Raw genomic sequence first — 19,469 nt, 5'->3', positions numbered from 1 at the left:
ACCTCAACATCATTTTGGATTGCCTTTTCCTCTCTCCAAAATTTCTGTTTTCTGAATCTTTGTGTGTGTGTGTGTCTTATTTTACTTCCTTATTTGGTATATGCAAGACTAGAAATCATTTTCCTTTAGGTTTTTGAAGAAATTGTTCTCTTGTTTTCTAGTTTCCAGTCTTTCTGTTATGCAATCCGTTTGAATTTTGGTTCTCAGTTCTTTGTGGTATATTTTTCCTCGTTGGAAGGAAACTCTTATTTCCCATTTTATGAAGCATCTTGGGATGGGTATTTTTTATTCAATATTCTGGGTCCTCGTTTTGCACTGTCAATCTGGAAATTCATGTGCTTCAGATTTGGGGAAATTTAAAAAATGTGTATTAATCTCTTTCCGTATCTTTCTTCTATTTTATTTTTCTAATTTCTGTGAATTAAATGCTGGATTGTGTTCCAAGCCCTTGTTTCTTTTTCAAATTTTTATTTTCTCCTTTTAAAAATTTCTGGCTTTTGTCCTACTGTCGCGGTATTTTCTTCAATTTTACCTCCTAAACCTTCTAATTCAGATGAATTTATAATTTCGGTTTTCTTTTTTCTTTTTTTTAAAGATTTTATTGGGGAAGGGGAACAGGACTTTATTGGGGAACAGTGTGCACTTTCAGGACTTTTCTCCAAGTCAAGTTGTTGTCCTTTCAATCTTAGTTGTGGAGGGTTCTGTTCAGCTTCAAGTTGTTGTTCTTTCAGTCTTAGTTGTGGAGGGCGCAGCTCAGCTCCAGGTCCAGTTGCCATTGCTAGTTGCAGGGGGCACAGCCCACCATAGTTGCAGGGGGCACAGCCCACCATTCCGTGTGGGAGTCAAATCGGCAACCTTGTGGTTGAGAGGACACGCTCCAACCAACTGAGCCATCCGGAAGCTCAGCGGCAGCTCAGCTCAAGGTGCCGTGTTCAATCTTAGTTGCAGGGGGCAGAGCCCACCATCCCTTGCGGGACTCGAGGAATTGAACTGGCAACCTTGTGGTTGAGAGCCCACTGGCCCATGTGGGAATCGAACCGGCAGCCTTCGGAGTTAGGAGCACGGAGCTCTAACCGCCTGAGCCACCAGGCTGGCCCTAATTTTGGTTTTCATAATTTTAATTTCTAGAGATTCATCTGTGATTAATACTTTAAAAAGTAGTGCCCTATTCTTAGTTCATGAACTTAATGTTTTCGCTTATTTCTCTCAGGATATTTTGGTTTAAAATTTGTTCTTATCTGGTGTTTCGCCTTCCTCCGCCTTACTTTTTGTTTGTTTGTTTTAGACTTTAATACATATTAGCAGATTTCCTCAACTGTCTAGCAACCCTCTGCTGATTTCATACTCATGAGTGTGGCACTTAAAAGCTATTTGGAAGCTTTATGTGTGAAGGCAGGTCTGGGTGACCTCAAGGTGGGTGATGTGATCAGGCTTTTTTTGTTGGGGAAACTTCCAAGTGTTTCCTCAACAAAACCAAATGTCTGTACATTTTTCTTTTGGATTAGTCAGAAATCTTCTCAGCTCTGGCAGGGCAGTGTTGTGGTATATAGAACAAGGGAAGAGGCTGGAGTGCTCACCTGTCCTTTTTGTGTAAATCTCATTTTTAAGTAGAGTGCTTGATAACTGCTCCCAGCTGTGCTTGATGTCCACTAATTTGGGGCCCATCTGGTTCGGCCTCTCCAAAGAGTTAACCTCATGTTTTCTGCAAGCAGGAGGAGGGGGTTTAGGCATCTACATGTTCCTCATCAACATTTTCTGCCAGGTCTCCTGTTTTTAGTTCCTGGCTTTCAGAGATAACAGGTGCTTTCTGTTCTTTTTTTTTTTTTTAAATTATAATTTATTGGGGTGACAATGGTTAGTATAATAAAATTACATAGGCTTTAAGTGTACAATTCTGTAATATGTCATCTATATATCACATTGTGTGTTCACCGCCCAGAGTCAGTTCTTCCATCACCATATGTTTGACCCTGTTTACCCTCTTCTAGAACCTCCCTCCCCCCTTACTCTCTGGTAACCACTAAACTATTGTTTGTGTCTATGACTTTTTGTTTCTTTGTTTGTCTTGTTCTTTTGTTGCTTTCATTTTTACATTCCACATATCAGTGAAGTCATATGGTTTTCGACTTTTTCTGTCTTATTTTGCTTAGCATAATCTCAAGATTCGTCCATGTTGTCGTGAATGGCATTATTTCATCAGGTAAGAGAAAGAAATAAAAGGCATCCGAATTGGGAATGAAGAAGTTAAATTGTCACTTTTTGCAGATGACATGATGCTTTATATAGAAAACCCTAAAGACTCCACTAACAAGGTATTAGAAACAATAAACAAAAACAGTAAAATTGCCGGCTGCAACATCAACGTACAAAATCCATTGCATTCCTGTATACTAACAATGAAATCTCAGAAAAAAATAAAAATACAATTTCTTTTGTAATTGCAACAAAAAGAATAAAATGCCTAGGAATAAACTTAACCAAGAATGTGAAAGACCTATATGCTGAAAAATATAAGACATTTTTAAGGTGCTTTCTATTCTAAGCTTTCTTCTGATGTTTCTTTGGCAGGAATTAGTTTACTTTGGCAGAGATTAGTTTGCTTTGTGATGTCTTGGCTACTAGGCATTGGTGTTCATCTTTCTCTACTCAATTAGTTATTCTTTGTTCATCCATTTGCTTTCTGTTTTCTATAGGCATGATGATATTGCCCTTCACATTATCATCGTCTTCTGTGTATGTACCTTTTTTCCCCCGTAATTTCTTTTTGGTAAGGTTTTAGTGTGGAGATGAACTCATTCATGTGTTTAGTCTGCCATTTTTACTTCAGAACATTTATATAGAAAGGTATTATAAAACAGCTATTGCTAGATATTTTGCAGATGACAAACGTTTTAAACTATACGTTAGTGTTTATGCTTGTAATAAGAATATATATGTAATGCCATAGATTTCTAATGGCTTACATAACCAACCAACAAGAAATGTTCTCCAGATTAATAAGGTATTTAAAAGTTATTTTTTGCAAAAAAAAAAAAAAAGATAGTATTGACCTATGGTGAATTTAGATGGAAAAATTATAACTCTTATATCGAAAAAAAAATACTATTCTATATTGGGGCATACTTTAACCCTTAATAAAATTAGCTTGTGTATTGGAGGTAGTTAATGGTTGCTTTACACTTGATTACCTTTTTGGGGGGCATCATTTGTAGATTTTTTTATCTCCCCTTGTGTTCCAAAAGTTTATAAAATATCTTTCTAAGGTTTATCTTAAAAGAATCTCTTACATATTTTCACACGTACTTAATATTTCATTCCTATATGTAGATCTGAATTTTTATTTGATATTGTTCCCTTCAGCCTGGAACATGCTTTTGCATTTCTAGTAATGTGGTAGATACAGTGGTGAAACATTTTTTCAGCTTTCTTTATTGGAAAACTTCATTTTGGCTTTACTTTTAAAAGATATTTATTGTTGGATATAGTCTTCTATATTGGCAGGTTTTTTCTTTCGTAATTTTTCCCCTTTTTTATTAATTGTAAAATAATACGTAAGGTAAATTTTATCATTTTAATAATTTAAATTGTATAATTCAATGGTACTAAGTACATTCAGAGTGTTGTGAACTGCCATGTATTTCCACAACGTTTTCATCTTCCCATACAGACACTGTTTGCCTATTAAGTAATAACTACTACTCCCTTTTTGCCAGCCCCTGGTAATCTATATTTTATTTCTTTTCTCTATGAATCTGTTTATTCTAGGTACCTCCAGAATGTAATCATACAATATTTGTCCTTCGGTGTCTGGCTTATTTCACTTAGCATAGTGTTTTCAAGATTCATTTATATTGTAGCATGTTTTAGAATTTTGTTCCTTCTATGACTGAATAATATTCCATTGTTTGCTTTTAGTATTTATTTATTTATTTACTTTTATTAGTTTCAGGTGTATAAAGCAATAGTTAGACATTTATATACCTCACAAAGTGGTAACCACCCCCATCTACTACCCCTCTGACATCATATATAATTGTTAAAATACCATTGACTGTATTCCCTATGCTGTACTCCACATCCCATTACTACACACACACACACACACACACACACACACACAGTTATAGTTGACATTCGATGTTGTCCTACTTCAGCTTCAGGTTTCAAGTGTGCAGTGCAGTGGTCGGGCATCTACACGGTCTATGAAGTGATCCCCCTGATAAGTCCAGTATAAACGAGCAAACAAAACAGGAGTAGACTCAGAGATATAGAGAAAAAAACAACTGATGGTTGCTAGATGGGAGGGGGTGGGGATGGGGGAGAAGGTTAAGGGATTAGAAAGTACAAATTAGTAATCTTTTTTTTTTTTTTTAATCAGGGAAGGAGAACAGGACTTTATTGGGGAACAGTGCGTATTTCCAGGACTTTTTTTTATTGGGGAACAGTAGTGTTTTTTTCCCAGGACTCATCAACTTCATCCAAGTCAAGTTGTTGGCCTTTCAATCTTAGTTGTGGAGGGCGCAGCTCAGCTCCTGGTCCAGTTGCTGTTGTTAGTTGCAGGGGACAGAGCCCACCATCCCTTGTCAGAGTTTAATTGGCAACCTTGTGGTTGAGAGCTCGCGCTCCAACCAACTGAGCCATCGGGAGTTCGGTGGCAGCTCAGCTCAAGGTGCCGTGTTCAATTTTAGTCGCAGGGGGTGCAGCCCACCATCCCTTGCAGTAGTCGAACCTGCAGCGTTGTTGCCCAGAGCTCGTGCTCTAACCAACTGAGCCACCCGTCCACCCCAAATTAGTAATCTTTTAGCACTTTTAAAGATGTCGTTACATTGTCTTCTAGATTATATTATCTGATGGGAAGTCAGGTATTATTTTTATTATTGCTTCGCTGTATGCTACGTGTCTTCTTTTTTCTTTGACTATTTTTAAGAGCTGTTCCTTTATCTTTCGTTTTCAGCATTTTAACCATAATGTGCCTAAGTGTGCTTTTCTTTGTGCCTAGTTTTTACTGTGCCTGCTAAATCTGTCGGTTTCTGTTTTTAATCAAATTAGGAAAACTTTGGACAGTTTTTTTCCAGATATTTTCTCTGGTCTATGCTCTCCCCCATTTGTTTCTGGGATTTCGTATTAAAACATTGGTACGGTTGCTTGTTATTGAGACTGTTACTTTCTTTCAACTATTTTCTTTTTGTGCTTTCTGGATTCTCTCCATAGAAACAAAACCAATAGGAGATCTATCTGTATCTATCTATCTATCTATCTATCTATCTATCTATCTATCTATCATCTATCTATCTATCTATCTATCTATCTATCTATCTATCTATCTATCAATCATCCATTCATCCATCAATCTTATTGAATTGAATTGAATTGAATCCAATCTAGAGAGATTTATTATAAAGAATTGGCTCGTGCAGTTATGGGCGATGACAATTCCCAAGATCTTCAGGGTCACTTAGCAAGCTGGAGACCCAGGAGAGCCAATGGTGTCTTTTCAATCTAAGTCCAAAGGCCTGAGAACCAGGAGAGCCAGTTGTGTAGTTCCAGTCTGAAGGCTGGCATGCTCGAGACCCAGGAAGAGCCAGTGTTTCAGTTCAAGTCCAAAGGCAGATGAAAGTCAGTGTTCCAGTTTGAAGGCAGTCAGGCAAGAGGTACTCTCTCTTGGGGAGAGTCTGCCTTTTAGTTGTATGAAGTTGTTCAGCTGATTAGATAAGGTCCACCTACATTAGGGTGGTCAATGTGCTTTTCTCAGTCAGCCAATTTAAATGTTAATCTCATCCTCATCAAACACACCCTCACAGACATACCCAGAATAATAATTGACCAAATATCTGGGCACCAGTCAAGTTGACACATAAAATTAATCATTATACTTTCGTTTGTATGATTTCTATTGAATTGTATTAAAGTTCACTAATTTTTTCTTCTGCAGTGTATAGTTTCATATTAATCTTATACAATGACTTAAAAATAGAAAATGTGTTTTTAGTTCTAAAGTTCCATTTTTTAAAAAATTTACATATCTCTCTTGAAATTCCTCATGTCTTCACCCATTATGCTCATTGTTAACATATTTATCATTGTTATTTTAAACTTCTTGACTGCTAATTGTAAAATCTAGGTTATCTGTGGGTCAATTTCTATTGATAGATTTTTATTTCCCTCTTGACTTTGGATCACATTTTCCTGTTTAGTTGCATGTTTTATGATTATTTTTATTGCAACTTAGGCATGGTGGATATGTTTTAGAGATGATGGATGGACTTGTTACTTCATTTGAACGGTGTTGAATTTTGTTCTAGCATGTAATTGAATTATTTGCAGATAACCTTGATGTTATCACAGCCTGGTTTTTGGCTTTGTAATCATGAGTCTGTTTCAGTTTTGTTCTTAATCCTAGAGTTGTTTCCTTAGTACCAGCTTGTGGTCTTTATTCCTAAAATATGGCCTTTCTGGGGTTTTAGTGGAAAGTCTCAAACTCTAAACTTTGTCTCGCCTACAGTGAGTATTTAGTAAAATACTTCAGCTGTTGTTTTTCCTCATGAGATTCTATGGAATCTTGTATCCTTGTATGAACAGGTAAGGCCTCATGCATGGATTTGAGGGGACATTTACATAGATTTCAGGGCTTCCCTTTTTGTGGCTTCCTCATTTCCAAGATTCCTCCCTCAATTTCCAGCTGCTTCAGTAACCCCAAACTCCTTCATTTCAGGCCAATAAGATTGCAGTGTTTTATTTGAGGTCTATTTTCTGTGCATTTCACAGAGTGGGGAGTGCCTCTTGAAGAAAGCTGTTTGAATGTGATTCTTACCCGGTGTGTTTCTTTTCTTTCAGTGGTTGAATCCGCTCCTATTTCTGGCAGCCTTTTGTACTTGCCTTCAAATAGCTTTTTTTTTTTTTTTTTAATTTTTAAAATTCCATCCAGAGTTTGTATTGTTATTGGGCTGTGGATTAGTCTGATATAAGTTACTCCTTCATCAACAAGAGCTAGAACCTATGCTTTGTAATTGTGTACTGTCAACAAATATAATAATGTAAATAACACAATATAAATTAACAAACAAATTTCACATTATAAAAGAGAGTTGATTATTTAAACATCATATTTATTACTTTTTAATTGTATAGTACAGGAACATGTTATCTTTTTAAAAATTGGAAAATTCTACATAAACCTAAACTTCCTCTTTACTTCCATTTCCAGTCCCTGTCTCTCCTACCCGCTCCAATAACCACAGTTGTTTGATTTGCTTCTTTCTATATCAACAGAAATACTGGAATATATTATTTTTGTAAGTTTTAGATAAATAGTATCATACTATATATCTTCAGTCAGTTTTTAGATAAGCAGTATCATAATATGGTATTTCTAATATTTTTTGTCAGTCAGCAAAATGTATTTTGAAGTCTGTCCATGTTGATACATATACTAGATCAATTAATTTTTTAAGCTGCTGAATAGCATTTTATCATTTATTTAGCTCTTTATTTATCGATGTGCATGCAGGTTGTTTCTAGGTTTTGCTATTAACATTGATGATTCCACAAATATTCTTGTGCACATCACCTTATACATATGTGTTTTATTAGGGTAGGTAAGTTGGAGGTAGAATTGCTGGCTCAGAGAATGCGTTTATCGTTTTGCTGGCTATTGCCAGATTCCCTCCTAAGAGGTTTATTCTCTGTCTACTTTCGAGAAGTTTGGCTTTGTAAAGTTGCTGCCATTAATGACCACACAGTAGCTCAGAGCATAAGCTTTAGAGATATAAACCTTTGTGTGAGAATGGTCAAGTTACCTCCAAGAAACTTTTCTCATGGAGATGTTGTGATTACTTGAGACAATATGTAAAGAATTCTTGTTTCAATTTCTAGAACATAGAAACACTCATGTGTTTACCATTAACGTCATTCTTACTATATTATTAGTTTGTTGGATATGAAAATGATGCTGGAGATGTGATTTCATCAGACTTTAATAAGTCTAGCTCTTTAGCACTGACTGAGAATGGGATTTTAGTGATTGATCCTATCTGGAGTTAGGTGTAACCATTAGAGCAGTGCTTCTCAGATTTGCACATCAGAATCCCTGAGGAGCTTTGAAAAATTCTGAAGCCCTGACTGCACCCAAAACCAATTAAACCAGCAACTCTGTAGATGGTACCCGGCATCTGAAGGTTTTACAGTTTTGCAGGTAATTTCAATGTGCATTCAATTTTAAGAATGTCTAGGATAGAGTTTGCACCTCCTTTTCAGTTCTTCTAGAAGATTCTTTAAAGTTGAAATTGAAAGGAAAGTAATTTTGTTTTCTCTTCGTAAAGGGTGACCATAAATAGTTTGTGCTACAAAGTTGCTAGCATCTGTCCCTTAATTTTCAGCTATGTTTTATATTTTGATGTGACTAGAAGTCTTTAAATTAAGTAAAGGGTAGATGGGGGACATTATTCTTTCCCGTCAGTTTATGGGCATGATATTGCCACAAGGAATGCTGTTTTCTTATTTTTTATTGATTAGATTGTATTCTTACAGTTTTTCTGTCTTTGAGTAGGATACTTGGAAAGATAATGTGATTGATCTAAAACATTTTCTGTACTAATTGTATAGTTTTATTATAATTATGTGGTGCATCAGTATTTAATTTCACTCTTTAATATGGACAGCTATACTGTTTTAAATTTTTTATTTTGAAGCAATTATAAATTCACATGCAGTTGTAAGAAATAATACAGACAGATAGATGCCATATACCCTTTGCCCAATTTCCTCCAGTGGTAATATCTTGCAAAACTATGGTGCATTATCATATTCAGAATAATGACATTGATTCAGTCAAGATACACAACACTTCCATCTCCACAAGGATCTCTCATGTTACCCTTTTATAAAGTTACATCCATTCACCTCCTACCTTTATTTCTTCCTTAAACCCTGGCAGCCACTAATCTATTCTTTATTTGTATAATTTTGTCATTTCAAAAATGTTATATAAGTGGCATCATACAGTATGTGATCTTTTGGGAATTGGCTTTTTAATCACTAAGTATAATTCTCTGGAGTTTCTTCCATTTTATTGCTAAGTAATTATTCCATGGCATGGACCACTGTTTCTTTAACCATTTATCTGTTGAAAGATATTTGAGCTGTGTCCAATTTGGGGCTGTTATAAATAAAGCATCTATGCACATATGTGCACATTTTTAAAATAATTCTTTAAAAAATTTTTAGCAAAATACATATAACATAAAATTTACCATGTTAAACGTTTTTAATAGTACAATTCAGTCGCTTTAAGTTTATTCACATTGTTGTGCAACCATTGCTACCGTCCTTATATAGAACTTTTTTCATCTTGCAAAACAAACTCTACTCATGAAACAGTAACTCCCCATTCCTCTCCACTTAGCCCCTGGGAGCCACTATTCTGATATCTATCTCTAGGAATTTGACTACTCTGGGTACCACATGTAAGTGGAACCATGAGTTTTTTGTCCTTTTTTTGACTGGCTTATTTCACTTAGCATGATATCCCCAAGGTACATCCGTGTTGTAGCATGTGTCAGAATTTCTTTTTAAGACTGAATAATACTCCATTTTATTGTGTATACCACATTTTGTTTATCCATTCATCTGTTAGTAAAAAACTTGGGTTGCTGCCAACTTTTGGCTATTGTGCACAATGCTGCTGTAAACATGGGTGTAAAAATCTGTTTGAGACCCTGCTTTCAATTCTTTTGGGTATTAAGGTGTGAAATTGCTGGATTAGACGGTAATCCTATTTTCAATTTTTGGAAGAACCACCATACTCTCTTCCATAGTGGTACGTCATTTTAAATTTCCACTAATACTCAAAGCGTTCCAGGTTTTCCACATCCTCACCAATACTTGTTATTAAAAAAAAAAAAAAAAGCCATTGTAATGCGTGTGAGGTGGTATCCATTGTGGTTTTGATTTGCATGTCCCTAATGGTTATGATGTTGAATGTATTTTCATGTGCTTATTGGCTATCTGTATATCTCTTTACATGTCTATCTCCCAAAAAGTGTAAAAGAGAAACATGAACGGGGGGAAAAGCACCAATCCTTTAAATTTCCTCTAAGTCAATTCAGCTTGAGGGGGATGTGTCGCAATAGTGGCTGCCTGTCTGTCTGCATCTCTGTGACTAGAACCAGCAAGCAACAATCAGAGCACAGATCCTGGTATATGGAAAACAGGGTCTTTATTGCCCACCTGGCCTCTCAAGTTGTGTGCAAGCTACACTAGGAATACCTGTACAGCTGTTTGCCCCAGGGTTGGGGGAGGGGAATGGGCAGATGTTACTGCACCAAGAGCTGAAATTGACCCAAATTAACCACAGTTTACATCCAAGCCTTCCTCTGAAAGTCACAAGCCTTAACAGACCCCAGAGTTCTATCACACTTAACATTAGGCAGATTCTAGCAGGCCAGTCATTATCTAGGTGGGAAGATGGATTCCTGGTGCTTCCTATTCTGCCATCTTTCCTTCAGTAATTTTGTATTAGAGGATTTAAGGATATTAATTGTGTCTCCTAGCTATTTGCATATACTTTAAAATTTTTAAATGTCATTTATCATTTACCTTGGTGCATGGTATCTTTTGCATTATAGACATTTTACATTTTATGTGGTTTATCTGTCAGTCATCCTTATGATGGATTCTGACTTTAACGTTTTATGGAAGATCTTCTATTTTAAAATTGAAACAAAATCAATAAAAAAAAAATCAAGTCTTTCTCAAAAATGACTGATATTTATGCCTGTATTTTTGTGCAATAGCTTAACTTTTTTGGACCTTTTAAAAAATGTTTTTAGAGAGACAACCAAGGTGGTGCAGTAGTTAAACATTGTGCTTACCTTCTCTCACAACCACATCAAAATTACAACTAATCTACAAAACAACCATTATTGAGAATCATCTAATATCAAGCCTTTCAACTAAGGACATGTAGAAGAAGGGTAGAGACTCGGAACAGGCTGGTCCCATACCCACGTGTGACCATTAAAGATTGGGAGGGATATTTCATTTGTGGAGGTCCCTCCCATTCCCCAGAGGAGTGAGAGGTCCCCGCCCCACCCCAGCCCAGGTTTCCAGTGCTGGGGAGAGAAGTCCCCATAATTTCTGGTTGTGAAAAACTGCGGAGATTGTGACTGAGTGAGACAGTGCAGCTGCACTCAAAGGCACCCCTCTTAAAGGGACTGTGTGTGGACTTACCCACCAATGGAATCACTTGCTGTGAGCTCCAGCACTGGGGCAGCGGCTGGAAAGGTGGCAGGGACATATGGTGGGGAATTGAGTTACCTGGCTTGGTACAGGGGTAGAGAGGTGTCTTTCTCCTGGACGGGGGAGCTGGTGGAGGCCATTGTTTCTTTGCTGAGCTCTCCCCATTCCTGGCATGCGGCTGCATGCCACCGCTATTTTTGAGTCTCCGCCATGCTTTGGTGATTGTAGACCAGGCCTTGCCCAACTTTCGGACACACCCAGGCTGCTTTCAGTGGCTTTTTCATGCTGACTGCCTGACTTGACTCAAGCTGCAGACTTTCCTAGGGTCTCTCAATAGTTGACAGAACCCAGACAAGCAGCATTTGGCTTGAGCATGCCCTGTACCTCTGGCTGAGCAGCCCTAAGCGTGGCACTAATGGCAGCCGGCCTTGGTTCATGGCTTGGCCTCTCAAGGCACTTCCAAGCACAAAACAGGTGGCAGCCATCTGCAGATTTCTTTGTGACTCCTGCCTGGTGGCCACGGATGGGGCACAGGCTGTGGCTGAATTTGACCTACAGTGGATCCCCTCAAAGGTGGTCCTGGGGCTGACACCCTCAGTGGCCAGCTTCAAAGTACAATATATCCAAGGGGAAGATTGGGCAGATACCAGAGTCCTGCTGAGGCAGATCCTGCTCTGTAGAGTCAGCCCCTGCACAACAAGCCTTCTTCACAACCAGTGAGCCCAAGGGTCAGTCCCTCCCAGTGATGTGCAGTTATTAACCAAGGGTCAACTACAAGAGGAGGGTACACACAACCCACACAAGGGACACACTTGGAGTGCATGGCTCAAGTGACCAGAAAGATGTACCACCTACTACATAAGGCCACTCTACTAAGACTGGAAGGCATAGCAGCTTTACCTAATACACAGAAACAAACACAGGGAGGCAGCCACAATGGGAAGACAAAGAAATATGTCCCAAATAAAAGAACAGAACAAAGCTCCAGAAAAAGAAGTAAGCAAAATGGAAATAAGCAGTCTGTCATATGCAGAGGTCCAAACACTGGTTATAAGGATGCTCAGTGATCTCAGGGAGAACTTCAACAGGGAGATAGGAAGCATAAAAATGGAGATGAAAACCATGAAAAAGAACCATTCAGAAATAGAGGATATAATAACGAAAAAGAAGAATATATTATAGGGAATCAACAGATTAGATTAGATGAAACAGAGGATCTAACCAGAGATGTAGAAGATAAGGTAGCAGAAAACACCCAACCAGAACAGCAAAACAAAATAAGAATCCAAAAAATTGAGGAGAGTTTAAGGGGCCTCCGGGACAATATCATGTGTACCAACATTCACATTATAGGGGTACCAGAAGGAGAAGAGAGAGAGCAAGGAATTAAAAACCTATCTGAAGAAATAATGACAGAAAACTTCCCTAACCTGGTGAAGGAATAGACATGCAAGCCCAGTAATGTCTAACTATATTATGTTGCTTTGTGCATCTGAAGCTAATGAAAAAAAAAGTTGATGGGTAGGTATGTAGATAGATAGATAGATCTATGGGTATGCATTAAATAATTCTTGCAACTTTTCTGTAAATTAAAAAGTTTTCAAAATCAAAAGTTAAAATAAGTTTTTATATGTTAAAATTATTAATACTCTAAGATTTCATTTTTGTGTGTAGTGTAAGGTAGGAATCAAATTTTTTTCTAAATAGATGACATATTGTGCCAAGATATTTTATTGAATAACATATCCATTTCCTACTGGTATAAAATATCACCATTATTCTTTAATTTCGTTAGCATATACATGAATTTGTTTCTGGATTTGATGGTCACTTCCATTAATTAAAAAAATTTTTTTTTCCATTTCTGTCATTACTACAGTATTGTTTTTAGACTTTCTTTTGAGTACACTCTGGATCCCTTTCCACCTAATTTTCCTAACAAATTTGTTTTTCTTTATTTAAAATTTTCTTGATTAATCTTCAAAATAATATAACTTTTTTATTTCCATTGCTATTTTGATTGATTTATGTCAATTTGGGGAACATTGATAATATTGAGTCCTCCCAGCCAGAACAGATTTATCCAGGACTACTTTTTTTGTTCTTCATTAAAGTTTTATAAAATTTTTTCTTCATCTTTTATTTTGGTTGTCCACATTTCATAATTAGTTTTTTAAAAATATGATTTGCAATCTTCAAAATTAAATTATTGAGGTAACATTGGTTAATACCACATAAATATTAGGTGTAGAACTTTATAAGATGACATCTGTATAGTCTACTCGTATGTGTGCTCAAGCCTAGTCTCCTTCTGTCACCATGTATTTCATCCCCTTTACCCTCTTTGTCCTCCCCTCTGGTTATCACCATTCTCTTGTGTGTATCTGTGAGTTTTTTCAGTTTTTGTTTTGTTTGTCATGATTAGTTTATTATTAGGTATTTTGCAATTTTGTTTGGTACTGTAATAATCTTCATTTGGCATTTTTAAACTCTTTATTGTGAACTGTGCTACACATAGCTCTTATAGGTAGACATTTGTGTTGGTTTGGTTGGTATTATAACAAGTCTCCCAGTTTTCTTTTACATGTATTCTGTATCAGTAGACTTTCTCTAGATACATGCCTTGTAGTAGAATTGCTGGATCATGGTGTCTGCCTGTCTTTATCTTTACCAGATGATGCCAAAGTATTTTTCAAATTGTTTTTTACCAATGAATATAATTGTGTTTTCATATATATATATGTATATATATACATATATATTTTCATGTATGTGCATTTGTATATATACACATATTTATATCCAGCTACTTTGCTAAACTCTTATATTCATTTATGTGATCTATCTGTGGATTCTTGTTGATTCCCTAAATTCACAATTATATCATTTGTGAATAATGACAGTTTTGTTTCTTCGTTTGGAATCTTTACATACACACACACACACACACACACACGCGTGCGTATACACACACACACACACACACAAAGAAAAAATATGCAAAATATATTATGTATATAGTATGTATAATATATTTTCCCTTTCTGACAAAGGATTATTAGTACAGAGTTTAATGGAAGTGATGATAATGGGCATCACACTATGATGCTTTTGATTGAAAATTTGTGGCTATATGTAATTATATTTAGGGAGGGTTTTTTTGCAAGATTAAAAGTATTGTAAATATATCTAATTTTATCAGATTTTTATTTTTATTAAGAGGACATTAATTTGTTAGTCTAATGAATTATATTAGTTTTTTTTTTTAACTTTTATTTATTTTACCTTGTTTCCCCGAAAATAAGACCTAGATGGACCATCAGCTCTAATGCATCTTTTGGAGCAAAAATTAATATAAGACCCGGTCTTATTTTAGTATAAAATAGTATACTAAAATAAGACCGGGTCTTATATAAGACCAGGTATAAAATAATATAATACCAGGTATAATATAACATAATATAATATAATATAAAATCTTATAATATCATGTTTTCAATATAACATAGTACCAGGTCTTATATAATATAATATAATACAATATAATACAATATAATATAATATATAATCTTATAATATCTTGTTTTTGGAGAAACATGGTGTGTTTTTTTAGGACCCATCAGCTCCAAGTCAAGTAGTTTCAATCTGGTGGAGGGTGCAGCTCACACTAGCCCATGCGGGGATCGAACCAGCAACCCTGGTGTTACGAGCATCGTGCTCTAACCAACTGAGCTAACAGGTCGCCCCTGGGTTTACTTATGTTTTTGTTTTTGCTTTTCTTGTAAAGTTAAAACAGCCTCACATTCCTCGTATTTATCATATACTATATTATGCAAGGACCTAAGAACACTGTCTCTTTATTTCCCCCTTTGCTATATACTTACTTGTATATATAATATTAATAACCACACAAGACACTTTGGTTAACTGACCTTTTTTATTTTAAAGAAATGGCACTCCATATCTAATAATGCTTGCTGCCTTAAAGTCTACTTGGTCAATATTAAAATAGCTAAAATAGTTTCCTTTCATTAGTGATTTTTGCATGGGTATCTTTTTCTATCCTTTTGTTTTCAATTTTTCTGTGTATTCTTATATTTAAGATGTGTGTCTTAGAAGCAATGCATGTACAATTAAAATTTGGGGGGGAGATCTTTATATTTTAATTGGTGCATTTATTCCATTTACATTTAATGTAATTACTCATATATTTGGATTTGAATGTACTCTTTTACTCTTTGCTTTCTATATGTCTCACCTGTTCTATGTTTCTTTGATCAGATTTGTTGCTTTCTCTATGATTATTTTCTATTATTATGTTTCCTTTTCTATTTACATGCTTGTTTCACCTTCTTTTACCATTCTATTGGAGTTAACCTGGAGATTTCAATATGTATACTTGACTTATGAAAGTCAATTAGAAAGTACTACTTTTTACCACTTTTCAAACAATGCAAGGGCCATAGAATACTTGAATGAAATACATTTAACATCTTCCCAACTTTGTTTTCAAAGTTTAAACTCTATATGTATTTAAAGCACCATGAGATACTAATTATTGTTTTGTTACAGTCAATTTTCATTCAGATTTGCCTAAATATTTACCGTCCCCCCTTTTTTTGTTATTTTTCTAGAGTGGCTGACAGAACTCAGCAAAACAGTTTACTTATTATATTACCAGTTTATTACAAAGGATATTAAAGGATATGAATGAACAGGCAGATTAAGTGATACATAGGGCAAGGTCTGGAAGAGTCTTGAGTATAGGAGCTCCTGTATTCATGGAGTTGGGTTACACCACCCTCCCAACACATAGATGTGTTCAGCCACCTGGAAGCTCTCCATACCTTGTACTTTTGGGATTTTTGTGGAGGTTTCATCATGTAAGCATGATTGCTCATTAACTCAATTGCCAGGCCCCCTCTCCTTTCCGAGGATGAGGATGAAGCTGGAAGTTTCAAGCTTTTAATCATGGCTTAGTCTTTGTGGTGACCAGTTCCCCATCCTGAAGCTATTCAGAAGCCCACAAAGAGTTGCTTCATCAGAACCAAAGACATTCATATCATCCAGGAAATTCCAAGGGATTTAGGAGCTGTGTTTCAGGAATTGGGGTCACAGACCAAATGTTAGAACAAAAGATGATCATGATACTCTTACCACTTAGGAAATTATATGGGTTTTAAGACCTCTGTGCCAGGAATTGGGGGCAGAGACCACTATATATTTTCTGTTATTTCACACACTATTAATCAGAATCTGCTTAAACTTAGTTCAAAGCTTAATGTTCCCTAACCCACCCAGCCAACATATTTGCAAATCTATGCAAAGGCCCCAGTCAAACCAAATCTTCTCAGGGATAGTTTCCTTCTTTCCAATTTCCCCCGTCCTCCTTCTCTTCCTTCTTGTTCTTTCTCCTTTTTTGCCATGATCTAATATAATACAGTCTTGCCTGAATGCATTTGGTTTTGGGATAGAGAGTAGGGGCAGACTTACGTAGTTCTGGATCAATCCTACTTTGAGGGTATTAGCTCTTTCAATCTGCAGCTTATTGTGAGAAATGTCTCCTATAAAACTCCCACTTTTAATGGGCTCTGGGCTTGTGTTATGTCTCTCCTCGATGCCATTTAACCAAACTTATGTGTGCTGCTGTTGGCAAATGCTCACAGTGCATTAATAATAACTTTAGTCCTCAGTTTACCCCCAGAATTTAGCTTTGAACTTTTTCAAAGGTTTTTAATACTTTTAAGGTGGTGTTTTTGCTTATTTTATCTAACATTTTTAGTAATATTCAGTAGGAGAATTACTCTGAATAATTTAGTCTGCCATTATCAGAAAACTTTGGTCATCTCTTCAGTGTTATATTCTAGTTCATAATCTTTTGTTTTTATTAGCTGTATCTAATTGGTTGTTTAAACTTGTATATAAAGTTTAAAATTTTTGTTTTAAAGCAACGGCATTTTACTGTTTTATTTATTTATTTATTTATTTATTTATTTATTTATTTATTTATTTTTTTGGGAGGGGGAAGGGGAACAGGACTTTATTGGTGAACAGTGTGTACTTCCAGGGTTTTTTCCAAGTCAACTTGTTGTCCTTTCAATTGTAGTTGTGGAGGGCACAACTCAGCTCCAGGTCCAGTTGCCGTTGTTAGTTGCAGGGGGTGCAGCCCACCATCCCTTGCAGTAGTGGAGGAGTCAGACCGGCAACCTTGTGGTTGAGAGCCCACTGGCCCATGTGGGAATTGGACCGGCAGCCTTCAGCATTAGGAGCATGGAGCTCCAACCGCCTGAGCCACCGGGCCGGGCCTAACATTTTAAATTTTTAATTGTTATGTTTTTTTAATTTTAGAAGCTCTATTAGGTTCTCCTACAATTCTGCCTGATAATTTTATCATCTTTTTTTGTTCCTTAGTTGTATCTTCCTTTTATTTCTCTGAGCATAAACATGCTTTATATTCTGTATCTCATTATTCCAGTATCTGAGGTCTTTGTAGGTCTAAGTTGAATTATGCTTTCTGATATTTGGCTGACTTTTATTCTTGTTGGTTTATATATCGTGTTTTGTGATTTTAAACTATGGGCTCATGTTAATTGGAACATGGGAATTCTCTGAAGACTAGTAAGTTAAGATGTGTTTTTCCAGGGAGTATTTGCATTTGTGTTTTAAGGGTTTTTGAAGCACTGGCACACCAAGATACTTTTTGAGGTGTTTTTTTTTTTTTTCCAGGCCAATCTTGTAATATGAATTTCCTCTAAATCTATCTTAATGCCCTTTTGGCCATGGATTATCTAGACAGACTTTTCCTCCCTTACATTTATATCCAAGACTGAGACTTGAAAGTTTCCTGTTTCTTTGCATATATGGTCTTTTCTAGTTCTTCCTCTTACAGGGAATATCACCCTTTGTGGTTCCTTCCTTTTTTTGTGGATGATCTCCAGTATGTTTCCTTGTGCTGCACTGTCCCCAGGTTTCATCTCTTATCCCTTATGTACAGAGAGCTTCAAAGCCAAAGTTGGAGGTGGCATGCATTAGCATATACCCCTGAGTAGTATCTACCTTCAGGACTCACCTGTTTCTCTGAATTTGACCTTTCTCTTACTTCTTTAACCTTAGGTTATTTTTCTTATTGTCATACTACCTCAGTGTACATTGAAAAGACTTTTTAAAGCCTTTTCCAACATTCTTAAGGATTTTGTCCTAAGAAGCCTCTTCAGGATATCTCATCTGCCCATTGCCCTAATATTTATCGTGTCATTTTTAATGTTTCTTTTATAGGATTCAGTTTAGCTGCTTTTAAAAGAAACAAGAGGAAACTAGAGCTGGCAGAAAGGGTGGAAACAGATTTCATTCAACTAAAGAAAAGAAGACAATCAAGTGAAAAGGTCAGGAGGTATTTGAAATATCAGTCATTAATGTGTCATAATGGTATCTTTAATCTGGAGTTTGAGATTTAAGCTTTAACATAGTGTGATCCAGTAGAAATATAATGCATGTCACATACGTACTTTTAAGTTTTCTGGTAGTTACGTTAAAGAAAGTAAAAAGAAACAGGTAAAATGAATTTTAATAATTTATTTAAACCAATGAATCCAAACTATCATTTAAAAAATATAACAAATGAAAAAAATTATTAGCGAGCTATTAAACTTTCTTTTTTTGTATTAAGTCTTCCAAGCCAGTGTGTATTTTATCCTTGCAACACACATCTCAATTATGACACTGAATTTTCATTGGAAATATTTGGTCTGTATTTATATTTCATAAAAATAACAGCTGAGAAGTAGTTTACATAAGAAGTTATTCCAAATGTACTTAAAACTTTCCAATAAATGAATAGAATATATTTTAAAATTAAAATTAATTAAAATTTAATAAAATTAAAAATTCAGTATCTCATTTACCCTTACTATGTTTTAAGTGTTCAATAGCTATGTGTGGTTGATAGCTACTGTTTGGGGCCTTGTAGCTTTAGATAGTGCTTCTTAACCTGGCTGTTCAGGGGGTAGAGTGTGTTATAAGGAAATGTATATATTGAATTCATGTAGGTTTTTTATACATTTTAATTACATGTCTCTGTTTCTCATTGTTACACATTCTTTGTTTGCATTTCACGCATTAGTATGCCATCATGAGTCCATGTGTGGCGTTTCTTAGGTGTTTGGGGGTAGAAAGAAGTTGGAAACCACAACATTCTTGCTCAGTCTATGGCTGGGAGGTTCATTAGCATACAGTTC

General features: G+C 35.9%; 1 protein-coding gene across 9 annotated transcripts in view; it reads left to right on the top strand.

The window, feature by feature from the left end:
- Positions 1–19,469, top strand: part of TASP1 (taspase 1) — a 251,926-nt gene that overhangs the window by 65,861 nt on the left and 166,596 nt on the right. For all 9 annotated transcript variants that reach the window (XR_002139222.2, XM_019752062.2, XM_019752061.2 and 6 more), the window contains one exon: positions 18,511–18,617. Coding sequence is in view for 8 of the 9 variants with exons in the window: in XM_019752062.2 (XP_019607621.1) it covers positions 18,511–18,617 (107 nt within the window). In the remaining variant the exon portion in view is untranslated. The remainder of the gene's footprint in view (positions 1–18,510; positions 18,618–19,469) is intronic.

The sequence above is a fragment of the Rhinolophus sinicus genome, linkage group LG13 (genome assembly GCF_036562045.2).
Source record: "Rhinolophus sinicus isolate RSC01 linkage group LG13, ASM3656204v1, whole genome shotgun sequence".
NCBI lineage: Eukaryota > Metazoa > Chordata > Mammalia > Chiroptera > Rhinolophidae > Rhinolophus > Rhinolophus sinicus.
This window is presented reverse-complemented; position numbering and strand designations above follow the sequence as displayed.